Source organism: Equus przewalskii, chromosome 3 (assembly GCF_037783145.1).
Source record: "Equus przewalskii isolate Varuska chromosome 3, EquPr2, whole genome shotgun sequence".
NCBI lineage: Eukaryota > Metazoa > Chordata > Mammalia > Perissodactyla > Equidae > Equus > Equus przewalskii.
The window spans coordinates 107,307,429-107,320,084 of record NC_091833.1 but is presented as its reverse complement, the minus strand read 5'-3'; the positions used below and the strand labels follow the sequence as shown (position 1 = coordinate 107,320,084).

Here is a 12,656-nt window from a genome sequence, read left to right as displayed (position 1 = left end):
ATTAGGAATAAAACTACTTACTGCATAGGGATGTGGTGAGGATCAGAAGAGGGAACAAGCGAAAGGCACAGAGCCCTTACAAGAAACAGATTTGATAAATGTGTCATAGTAGATGCTTGACGTATATATATATTTTTTAGAAATTCAACTGCAGCAAACTTGCCCTGTCCCCACCATCACACAGCCTTCTGTGTCCTCTCACACTCTCATCAAATGCGTCGTCTCGGTTTCCATCACTGGTGCTGAGGTTGGACCTAGTCTCTTAGCTCACCTCTCCCCCACCCAGTGTCTTGCACGGTGCTTGACACATAGTAGATCATAAATATTTGTTAGGTGCGAATGCAATTAGAGGCTGTATTAGTAGTTCTCAACCTAGGCTGCCCATGAGAATTAGCTGGTAAATATCCCAGAAATTCTGATTTAATTAATCTAGGGGAGTGTTTCTCAACCTGGGCTGTACAATAGAATCGGCTGGGTAAATTGAAAAATCCACATGTTCGAGTCACATTCCTAACCAACTACATCAGAATCCCTGGGGTGGGACTCAAGCATCAGTATTTTTTTTTCAGTCTTTTTTTTCCCTTTTTTTTGATGAGGAAGATTGGCCCTGAGCTAACATCTGTTGCCAATCTTCCTCTTTTTGCTTGAGGGAGATTGTTGCTGAGGCAATATCTGTGCCAATCTTCCTCTATTTTGTATGTGGGACACCTCCACAGCATGGCCTGATGAGTGGTGTGTAGGTCCATGCCTGGGATCCTAACCTGCAAACCCCAGGCCACAGAAGTGGAGCATGCAAACTTAACCACTATGCCACCGGGCCGGCCCCACATCAGCATTTTTAAAAAGCTCCCCTAAGTGAATCCATTGTGTAGCAGCAGCTGGGCATCACTGAGTTAGGTTGAGAGACAATTTATGTACAGAAGCAGTGGATGGTTAACATGTTCTCAAGTAAAGACAAACAAAATTCGGGGGGGGGTGGGGTGGGCAGGTGAGTCATTATTTTGCATATATCTAATGAAATTTTTTTATTTTCTGTCCTTTCCAATTTTGTTAATTTAATTCAACTTCTGTGTATGGTGTTGCTCTCTTTCCAGTTCACGTCTGTATGTTTTTGGCCATTTGCTATTGCTCTTGGATGCCTGTGCTGAGTTGAAGAGTGTCCCCCAAAATTCATGTCCACCTAGCACCCGTGAATGTTTGGAAATAGGTTGTTTGTAGATGTGATGACATTAAGATGAGGTCCTTCTTGACTAGGATGGGCCCTGATCCAATGCCTGGTGTCTTTATAAGAAGAGGGACATCTGGACACAGACACACAGAGGAAAACTCCATGTGAAGACAGAGGCAGAGACTGGAGTGATAAGACTACAAGCCCAGGAGTGCCATGGATGGCCAGCAATCACCAGGCTCTAGGACAGAGGCATGGGACAGACTCTCCGCCAGGCCCTCCAGGAGGAGCCAGCTCTGCGGACATGGTGATTTCAGACTTCCAGCCTCCAGAACTGGGAGAGGACACGTTTCTGTTGCTTTAAGCCACGCAATTTGTATAATTTGTTACAGCAGCCCTAAGAAAATAATACAGTGATTTAATTGATATCTATAGCATCTAGGTACAGTTTTCAATAAGAAGATCAGAATCCTATTTCTGAAATCATTCTTTTATTGCTCACACACACATATCTGCCATTTGCTGAATGTTTTCTAATTACAAGTCTAAGTTCTTATGCAATCAAATGTGACAAAATTCATGTCTTGTTCCAAAGAGTAAACTGGAAATTAATGAATGTTACATATTTAAACTTTCTTAGAAGGCTCAGATGATTAAAGCCAAAATTCTAAAGATAAAAAGATAGGTCTGTGCACTTTTTTCTCTTGGGCCCATCAGTGCGTGTTCCACATGGTTTCACGGAATTCTGGAAACTCCTGAAGGGGAGGTTTCTTTCCCAATATTTGGAGACGCGGCGGCTCACGAACTCGTGCAGTTGGATCTGTTTAAAAACTGTTCATACAGTCGGAGTGAATTGATGTCTACGAAAACCAATATTCCCATTTCCCACACTGTAACAAAAATAAATATACCCCAGACACCGCTAAGATGAAGCATTTACATCATGGATCACAAAGACAAAGTAATGAAAAGTATGCGACAATTTGTTAAATCTACAAAGAAGGTTAAAAGGTATATTTACATTTTGCTCCCTTTAAAACCAAACACTGAAACAACCACTTTATATGTTAGTAAATTTAACACATAAATTTTCATTAATTCAACAAGTATTTCTTCAGCACCTCTGTGTGTCAGCCCTCATTTCAAGTGGCATCAGCATTGATTTTTATCTGGGCATATCTATTGTTGTTATATAACATTAAGATGTTATTAATTTAGTTTAAAAAGTTCATCAAATAATAATAAAGGCCTCCCCGGTCCCATCTTATGAATATGGTTTAAAAACAAAAGGCTTACTTTTTCGCGGGTATAGTTTCAACACTATAAAATACAAAAAAAGGAGATACGATTATTTTTCTTTAATTACTATTACAGCTCAAGAGCTGCATCCCCCACATTTTTACTCTAACGCGGGTGCTGACTGCAAATTCAGGAGAAACACTGAGAAATACTGGAGAAGGAGGTGAGTGAAGTAAAAACGAGGCAAGCAAGTCACCAGACAGAGCGAAGGGCAGACTACAGAGCCCAAAGGAAAACTAGTCAAAGAGTTATAAAGTAAAGTGCCAAGTCCCCGAGACAGAGGAGCTGCAAACAAGAAATAAGAAGGCTGGTTAAGGAAGCTGAGGAGATTAAGCAAGAGGAAAAACATAGTTAAGACGGTCATAAGAAATTCGCTATAAAGAAAACACCTGAACAGGAGTGACCCACTAGTTAAAAAAAAATCCAGCTCATCAGAGCTCGTCTTCAGCAGCTCTTGGAAGGCAGCACCACTGAGAAAATGATGCCCAGCCTCTCGGCCTCTCTGGAAACTCGTCTACTTACTCATCATACACGTCCTCTGAGTCCATTCGACGATAGTACTTGGCCAACTTGACAGCAAAAATGATCGCCGGCAGTAAAAATATGGTAGCTTTTCCTATGCCAAACCAAAACAAATTCTAGGGGAAAAAAGAAAATCGGGAGGATTAAATGCTTGAAGATGGAGAACGGAAAACAACAGTTGCTTGCAGGAAATAATTTTGTTTTGCTGTTTTTCCAATGACTTCTAATTTTGTTTACTGAAACCATTTGTGAACTTCATATGAACAGCCACTGTGTGAAGTGCTACCTATTATTATAATTCACTAAATCTTTATAAAAACCTTGCAGAGATCCTATTATTATATTTATTTTACAAATGAGGAAGAGAGGCAGCAGGTAGTGAAGAAGGGTCCACATCTAGGACTTTCCAAAACAACCTCGAGCCCCCCACTAGATGGCCTTTCTTTGCTGCCAACTACAGGGCACGGATGGCCAGCAGGCCTGAGCCCAAATCCCTTTGATGAGTTGTTTTGATGTTAGAGTGAACACTGAATCTTCCTGGCTTTGCTCTGCTTGAACAGTGAGACTGCAGCCTCCCCAGCCCAGAAGCTTACTGAGTGAATAAGACAGAAGCAACGCCCAGTGTATACTGGGCTCTCAACAACCGTGCCACGTTTAATTTAACCAGTCTTCAAGGTAGATCATAGGCTGAACCCAACGCTGTTTTGTCTAAAAAGCAATGTTAAAGTATTTTTTTAAACAGTTGCCAACATTTGTAAGTCAGATTTCACATAGAAACCTGGATTTACGTCTTTTCCTGAAAAGTCTGAAGTTCCATCGCACAATGCTGAGCCCTTGTTCCCACAAGGCCACGTCAGTTGCAGCTCAGTGGGGGTTCTTCCTTCAAGAGGGTCCTCAGTCTGCCACAGGCCACATCACTAGCTTTTGCAGGGGTGACATCCAATATTCTTTAACCTTACTCACCAGTCAGAACAGACACAGCTGCGTACAAGCAGCATGACCCCGTGATACTGGACAGCAGCCAGCATCTCACCCTTGGCCTGCTTTGTAGATCTACAACCTGCCAGTTCCCGCAGAAGTTCAAGTCCGTGACCCCTACCTTAGGATAATGCTGTAAGTAACACTAGAGCGGGCCTCTGCACCCCACGGTGAGGCAGAAGGCAGCTGGAATATAACAACCACTGCCCAGACCTCACGGCTCCACCACTGCATTTCTGCTTTGCTCCTGGCCCAGCTTAGTGCTGAATGGCAGTGGCACCTCTTGGCCCAGAATTTACAGTAAATTTGTGCTCCTTTCCCCCCACATTCTTTCATTGGTAGATTTCTGTGCTTTCAACCTTGGTTTGAGAGGCTTTATAGCTTTATGACAACTGTATGCTTTTACTGGAAGCTATCTCAATCCTTTGGGGAACAATCAAGATAGAAGAGAACAAGTTAGTCAGCCTGGGGTCTGTTCTGCTGTTGAAGTCATTGCCCAGAGCTCCTCCTTACTATTTAAACCACCTACTATAAAGCTCCAGCCTACAATCTTCCTGAGCAGCCTCCAGGCCATTCCTCCCTTGGTCCCTGGTTATTTGTGGAGAGGCATCTGGTAATTGGGTGGTTTTATTGGCTGGGGGGTGGGCAGTGAAGACTGGATGCAAGGGGATCAATTCAGAATCAACCAGGCTAACCTAGGACTTCCCTAAGGAGGGCTTCAACCAAAGCCCTCAGCAGGGGCTCCATGCAGAAGGGGTAAGGGGTTAGAAGAGGAGGGAAGCAGCCAGGAAGCCAAGGCTTGGGGTCTGCATGGCTGGGAAAGTGGCAAGATTGTTTCCATTCTGGTACAAATGTCCATCCAGCAAACAAATGGACATGAGGACGTGGGACAGGGAGATGGATGGATAGAGCAATACAGATGTGCTGCGATAACTATCTGATCATCCTTCATTCATTCAGTTGCCTGTGCCAGGCAATATGCCAGATGATAGTGAAGCAACAGTGAACACACGGGCTCTGTGCTCATGGAGTTTAGAGTCTAGTGTGTGTTGTGGGGAACCACACAAATGTGCCATTCGAACAGCAATAACATCTCTAAAGGAAAAGCATTGAGTTCTCTGGGAATGTAGAAAAGGGAGCCCAAACCAGCTGGGAAGATCAGAAAAGCCTTCCTGTAAAAAAAGATATCTTTGAGCTAAGACCTGAAAACTGAACAATGGCCAATAATAGCGAACATTTACTGAGTTATGTTAATGTACCAGGAATGGAGTAAGAGCTTTACAGGTAGTTTCTCACTGAACCATCAAAAACAATCCCATTTAGGGGAAGAAGCTCAGAAAAGTTCAATAATCGTTCAAAGTCACAGAGTTCAGAAAATGTAGAAGTGGAATTTGAATTCAGAGCCTGTGTTCTCAACCATTACATTACAAGACCTAGAGGCGTGACCCAGGTGGGGTATGAGTGTGGAGGGCAAGAATGAGAGAGAGAGAAAGAGAAAGAGCACATGTCCGGAATAGAGCTGAGGAAGAAAATCGACTAATTGGAAATTACCATCCCAACGGTAACATCTCAAAGGGCTTTTAAATCAAAAATTAAATTGTTTGCTGTAGCTTTGGGGTTATATAGATATATACTTGCACTAAGAATCCTTTTGAATATTGGCAATCTGCACACCAAGGACTGATCCTTTCCAACTATTCTGGACCAATAGGAGTTTTCTTCATGACAGTCTCCTGACTTGCCAATATAATTCCAGTAAGGAATGAAGACATGCGCCTGCACCTGGGTCTTTGATTTTCTAGTCTATTAGGTATCAAAACACATTCATCTACATTTTATTTTGGATCTTGGATTCTATAACCATAACAGACTAAAGCAGAAAACTATTTTACATTACAGTGTGCACTACAATCTGGAAAAAAAAATTAAAGACGATGAGTTTATTGTGTCTCCTTATTTTGAAAGATGAAATTCTTACCACAGGGTCAGTAATGTAGCTACACAGAAAGACGTCAACAGCAGAATCCAAAGCAGTGGCCACGGGTTTGCAGGCTGCCATGTGCTCAGTGATCTATGGGGGTAAGAAACAGGCAAACTTTGGCTGAACCAAACCCACAAAAATCCACAAGAATTAGACATGCCGTTTACCTTTGGCCCATTTTCACAAAACGGATCTCCATGCCCTCTAAGATAGGAGCTGAGAGCTGATTTCTATGGATGAGTTCTACCACGTATAAGAGTATCTACTTGAAAGCAAGACCCTGATTCTCTCTGAGCCTCCGTTTCCAGTTCCCTTGTTTGTTACCTGGAACAACAGGACCCATCCTTCTAGATTCCTGAGATAATGAAAAAGTACATGTGTCCGGCACGGTCTCAGTCTGAATGTCTTACCTAACCCCTTTGTGATCTGACAATGTGGAGTGAGTTAACTAATGAGTGTACATTTTAGAACAAAAATTGGCAAACTTTTTCTATGAAGGGCCAAGAGTAAACATCTTAGACTTTGCAGGCCAGACTGAGACACGTCTGTCACACCTGCTCAACTCTGCCCTGGTGGGATGAACACACCCATAGATGATATAAACAACAGGTGTGGCTGTGTGCCAATAGAGTTTTATTTAAAAAAAACAGCAGTAAATGTTGACCCCATTTTAGAAAACAGAAAACACTGTACTCATTAATGAGGTGAGAATAAACAAATGATCCAATCCCACCGACGTAAGACAGCTATCTTCATTCATTCAAGAACGCACTGGAGTACGTACGATAAGATAGATGCTGGCTTTCCTGGGCAGGGCTGTGTCTTATTTCTTTTCCTTCATTAGCTGGCTCACCTTCCCCTTTTCTTCCACTTATACCTTACAAGGCAACCCGTGTTAAGAACCTTATGTTTCTCTAAGCTCAAACAGCCCTATGTACTCTTCTCATAGGCTTTTCCACTGTAAGTTTCACAAAAAGTGGGGCAGGGCTCATATTCTGTACGTTTTCCTGCATGTTGCTTTTCTTGCTCATTTATACCCTGTGAAAATCTCTCTAAGTCCTGTGGTGTAGCTCTGATCCATTTTTCACAAACGGCCCCCTAATATTCCCACGGTGCGGCTCCTGTATGACTTTACCGCTCCTATCCAGACTGGCTTTGGTTCCACGGTGTTTGTTTTGTATTCTGGGTATGACTGTGACTAAAATGTGGTCCCTTGGTCTACAGTGGGGATGACTCACAGTGGTAATGGTGGCGATGATGATAACATATTCTTCTGCCACTACTCACTTGTGTATGTACTTCTCATGCCAGCCCTGAGAAGACCCTGAGATCTTCACATCTGGGGGCTGGGAGGAGGGGTCAGCACAGACATGAGAAAGCTGGATCTTGAAGGATAAACAGGCACATGGCCCACATGGTGGGGACTGGAGGAGGATATGACACACAGAGGGGATCACACGGAGAAATGTAAGTTTCAAGAATTCAAGCAGTTGAGTGTGGCTGGAATACGGGGTGGAGCAGAAAAGAGGGAGGAGATGGCCAGGCAGCTTGGGCTCACGTGGTGAAGATCAGGATACAGGAATAGGATTGGAGAAGCTCATGGCTGCTCAGGGGTAGCCTAAATTTTCCTGAGTCACTAGACTTCTCAAAGCCCATCTTGGCTAGCAGCACCCACCCAAGTAACTGAGGTGCAAGCATCCCCTGCAATGGAATAGTCCTCAGGGAGCAGCCAGCCCAGAGCCCAAGATGAGAAAAGGCATTTTTCAAGACACCGTAATTCTCTGTAAGCCGGTGCTAAGAGCGAGGTGCTGCCTTACAACCACAGTGAACTTTGCTCTGCTCCTCCATTTACTCTCCTGATACATTTGTGGAGACCCCACTGTTATGGACTGAATTGTGTCCCCCAAAAGTTCATATGTTAAAGTCCTAACCCCAGTACCTTAGAATGTGGCCATATTTGGAGATAGGGTCTTTGAAGAGGCAATTCAGTTAAAATGAGGTCATTAAGGTGTGACCTAATCCAAGACGACTGGTCTTTATATAAAAGAAGAGGAAATTTGGACACAGACACCTACAGAGGGAAGACGTGTGAAAACACAAGGGAAGGCGGCCATCTACAAGCCAAGAAGAGAGGCCTCAGAAGAAACCAACCCTGCTGACACCTTGATCTCAGACTTCCAGCCTTCGGAACTGGGAGAAAACAAATTTCTGTTGTTTAAGCTACTGCTACTTGACTAACACTGCAAGAATGCAGCAGGTTCCATGCTGTCCAGGGCACGTACCAACCACAACAGCAAATGCACCCAAACAGGGAGCTCCTGGCTCCCTGGGGGAGACACGGTCAAGTGTGGCAAGAATCCCTATGATGAAAGCAGGCCAAGGGGGCTGGGGGAGACACAAGGGGCATGTTCTCCAACCTGGTGGGCACCCTGGGAAGCCACCCAGCATGGACGACACTTGTGCTGAGTCTTATGGCACCTCCCCTCATGGTCCCCACATTCAAGGTTCTTTTACTTATCTCCTACCGAATTACCAGGGATTTAATTTTATTTCCTCCTTATTTTATCCTAGAAAATGACTATCTGAACACATGATCCCTTATGTTTATAAAAGATAAATAACTTACAGAGATCTTGACCCACTGCAGATAGTGTTCAAAGTATCCTATTATTGTATTCCCATACTTTTTCATTTCCTGGAAAGAAATCAAAGAGTAGTAAAACCATTAAAATGACTATATCTTATTCTATTTAATCATGTAGCTATGGCCACACATAGACTTACTGGCCTACTTATTTAAAAAAAGAAAGCTTACTTGAACAATAACAGAGGAAACATGCTTTATGAGGAAGTCCTGAGCAGAGTCCAAAGAGGAGAGGATATTGGTCACTCTCGCCTGGAAAACACAGCAACAAACATATGGTATTAAATGATAAAGGATTTCATGGGACAGTTTGCATATCGATGCCAGAACTGATAACACAGCCCCACACCACAGCTTGCTAGTTAAGAAGATGACAGACCAGACCAACCCTGTGAGGGCAGAGGAAAGCAGACGGGGACATATCAAGCACTTCCTCTGTGCCAGACACTGGGCCAGCTCCTTAGTCTGAATCACCTGGTCAGATACTCAAAGGCTGTAAGGAGGGTATTGTTAGGCCCCTTCACAGGTGAGGTAGCTGACTCTGCTTAAGGTCACCAAGCTGGGAAGCTAAGACCTGGGATTTACCCCTAGTTTTTTCACTCCAAAGTCCACACTCTCTGCACTGCCACACAAATAAGGACAAGGTCACTGCCAACCCATGTGGCAGCTTAGTGCAAATTAGAAATGGTGCCCCTTCTACCCAGAGACCTCAGGGCACACAGCCTGGCCAGTGGGTCACGGGCTGATTTCTGACCCCACTCGCCCCCGCGGCTGGCCCCTCGTGAAAGGCAATGCACAACAGCACGCTGGCACCCTGAGTGTCGAGGTGCAGAAGGATGGCAAAGGGCCTGCAGGCGGGCAACAGTCTGTCTCCAGGTTCCCCCGGCTGGGACACACACTTGTGAAACGCCAACCGCGACAAGAGGGAGAGAGATGGTCCCAGAGCAGAGGAAACCTAACAGTCTTCAGAGGAACTGAGTCAGGATCTCATTCACCAATGAAGCAGCAAGCTCAGTGCTGCCCAGGGCATAGGAATGGACCCTAACTTAAGTTGCTCACAGCACCTAGGGAAAACAGTTAAGTGAGACGAGAATCCCTGTGAGGAAGGTGGGCAGAGGGAGCTCAGAGAAGAGTAATGGGAGGAGCATGTAGGTTTCTGTTGTGGGGCTGACATCCAACACCTCTCTTGGGCAGTCTATACCACTCAATAAAGAAATAGTTTCTGAGTTCCCTGTTGGCATTGTGGGTACAAGATGAATACAACACAGCCTTGGAGCTCGGTTTCTGTTGTGGGAATGTTTGCAGCCCAAGGGAGGCCCCTGTGGTCGACTGTATTAGCTGTTCATGATGAATGGTAGCTTCCCAGACACAGTTTCCCAGGGCAGGAGGTGCATTTCCCCACCCCCACAATGATGGGCTTGGCTGTGTGACCTGCTGTTGCCTGCTGTGGCCAATGGAATGCAGATGAAATGGCAGTGTGTTGGTTCTAAGCAGTGGCTTAAAGGGCAACCCATGTTTCCATTCATCCTCTGAATTCCTGACCTCCACGATGAGGATACGAGGCAGCCCAGACAGGAGCCTCTCCTTCAGGCTGGGTCTCTAGGTGGGAAGATAGGTGGAGACACCTACAGTCGGCCCAACAAGGAGAATCCAAGTTTGGGGTCAGAAGGCACTGCTGTTTGTCAGGCAGCACTATCTTAGTAATGGTGACTAATGGACCTTCTAAGCTTGCATCCGACACATCAAAACACAGCTTGCACCTGTGTGTCTAACAACGTGCCAAGATGAGGTCTGCACTTACAGAAATACTTGTAGGAAGGAAATAAGAAAAACCAGTTTGGCATTTAAAATGGATGGATAACTGAGACCTTTTTTTACTTAAAGTACCTGCAAAACCAACATCTCTGAAAGCCTGTGTGTGCTTTCATAATAAGACCCCGTGAGACGGAAAGAAAACAAATCCTCACCGGCACTCCGCTGCTGTTGTGCTTAAGTTCCTGGATGGTTTTGTAGGCAGTGTTCTGGGGAACAAGCATACACAATACTTTCCATCTTGTTACATAAAGCAGCAAAGACCATGTGCCTCGTGTCCCTCCCTCCCCCAAGTCAGCCATCAAACCCGACTTTACTCTGTAATACTTCATTCCAGAAGAAACAGGCGCAAGTAACAGCGTGCACCTCATAGAGCTCTAGTATAAGAAACCTGAAGAAGAAAAGCAGAATTCGTATTCTAGAACTTCAAAGAGCAGCACATCATATGCAAGGTGGCCAGGAAACCCCCTCGAATCAGGTTTGCTGAAAGTGGCAGGCATTACGTACATAGGGGCTGCCCAACAAGAGAGGCCGACTCTGCCTGGTTTAGATCAGGGATTCATCATCTTTATCGGCAAGGGCCAAATAAATATTGGTAAGGGCCACTGAATATTTTAGGCTTTGTGAGCCATACTCCATCCCAACTACTAAACTTTGCCCTGGTAGCCAAAAGCAGCCACAGACCATCTGTAAATAAACGGGCCTGGCTATGTTTCAATAAAACTTTATTTATAAAAATAGCAACAGTCCAGATTTGGCCCACAGGCTGTGGTTTTTGGGGTGGTAGTGTGCTGTCCCCTGGTTTAGATTGTAGGTCACACGTACAGAACAACTTGCCCATTTGTAGACAGGTTGCCTCAGCTCTGAAAAGGCCAAGGACTCCTGTCTATTAAAAAAAGCATTTAAGGAATATGTGAAAACCAGCTTAAAATATTAACAAATATGATCTAGACATAAACAAGTATGGCAGAGGATTGTGATGAGCATAGCACACAAATTAAGAAAATTCAATAGGAGGACTTTGTGAAGATGCTAAAGAATTAGAATGTCAGGAGACAAAAAAGAGAGAGAGGGATGGTGAAAACTAGTTCTGGAAGATTCCAGAGTCCACTTGGAGTCAAGTGAACAAATATGCGTCTCCCAATCAGAGCAAGCTGACTCTGTAACCTGGTTTCCACACAGTCTTCCTCTTAGAACTGCGAACATGCCCCCTACACAAGCACAATAATAATTCCTCCTCTCTAGAGTCCCTGGGAGGTCAGATCCTCCAGCTGCAGGAACCAGGTAAGAGCGAGGCGGGATCTGTTGCCACCATTTTAATGAGGAAACTGAAAGCCTGAAGACTTGGGAGAGGCAGAAGCAGGATCTGACATCAGGTCAGCCTGACTCCAGAGCTCCCATTTTTTTCTCTGCTACAAACAGCCCTGGAGACGTTCAGGAAAGAAGCCAGAAGGGGTAGGAAGTAAAAGAAAGGGGAAGTCAGACAACAGGATGGAAGAGAGGAGAAAGGAAACAATGCCTATCCCAACAGAGGACAGAGCCAAATGGAGGCAGGAGGAAAAGGACTTACCCTTGCCTTCACATATTTCTTGGCAGGGTTTGGAGGGAAAGCATTTGAGAATAAGTAAGAGTGAGTCCAGAACAAACACATCAGCACTTTAGCTAAGTGGGTGGCTTAGGGGCCTGTTAAACGTGACAAAACTAGAGCAAAGCAGGGGAGGCGGCCACAGAGTTAATCTAACTATTCACACTCTGATGGAAAAAGGCAAGGAAATAAGCAGAAAAGGAGTGAAGAAATTGAAAGTTTGTCTTCTTTAAAGCCAAGCTACTATCATTTTATTTTTAAAGTAGTTCAGCTTCTTAGCCTGAGGCCAATGGGATTTGACCACTGAGGAATGCAAAGGTGTCATTAGGCTCCAGGAAAGCCAGCGAGGGAAAATGGATTTTGCTCAGGTCACTGGGAGATACCAGAGGTTGTTGATCGTTACCATTGATTGTTCCAAAGGAATGACTTGGTCATGATAAATTGTTCGAATAGTTTCTGCAGTACTTTTCAAGGACTGTTTCAAGTTTCCTTGGGGCTAAGAAGAGAATAAAATAAAGAAAGATCAGCACCTTCTGTCCAGATGCTGGAGCACTCACTTTAGTCACAGGAACTCCCAGAAGGGCAGCCATGACATAAGCACGCAGCCCTCCTTGTACCATCAGGCTGTGGGCCTGGGGGTCGGCTGGGAGGGTCAGCACCAAGACAC

The 12,656-nt window shown here is 44.7% G+C and overlaps 1 protein-coding gene across 39 annotated transcripts in view; it reads right to left on the bottom strand.

Moving 5' to 3' along the window:
- Positions 1–1,642: 1,642 nt before the first annotated feature.
- The window catches only part of PROM1 (prominin 1), a 130,114-nt gene continuing 119,100 nt past the window's right edge, over positions 1,643–12,656 (bottom strand). For 20 of the 39 annotated variants that reach the window (XM_070613126.1, XM_070613131.1, XM_070613125.1 and 17 more), the window contains 8 exons: positions 12,393–12,485; positions 10,560–10,613; positions 8,764–8,844; positions 8,575–8,643; positions 5,946–6,038; positions 2,990–3,105; positions 2,465–2,488; positions 1,643–1,999 (listed from right to left, as the gene is read on the bottom strand). In XM_070613126.1, the coding sequence (XP_070469227.1) occupies positions 1,993–1,999; positions 2,465–2,488; positions 2,990–3,105; positions 5,946–6,038; positions 8,575–8,643; positions 8,764–8,844; positions 10,560–10,613; positions 12,393–12,485 (537 nt within the window). In that variant the 3' untranslated portion in view covers positions 1,643–1,992. The remainder of the gene's footprint in view (positions 2,000–2,464; positions 2,489–2,989; positions 3,106–5,945; positions 6,039–8,574; positions 8,644–8,763; positions 8,845–10,559; positions 10,614–12,392; positions 12,486–12,656) is intronic. The other 19 variants (XM_070613116.1, XM_070613134.1, XM_070613117.1 and 16 more) reach the window with 1 other exon arrangement.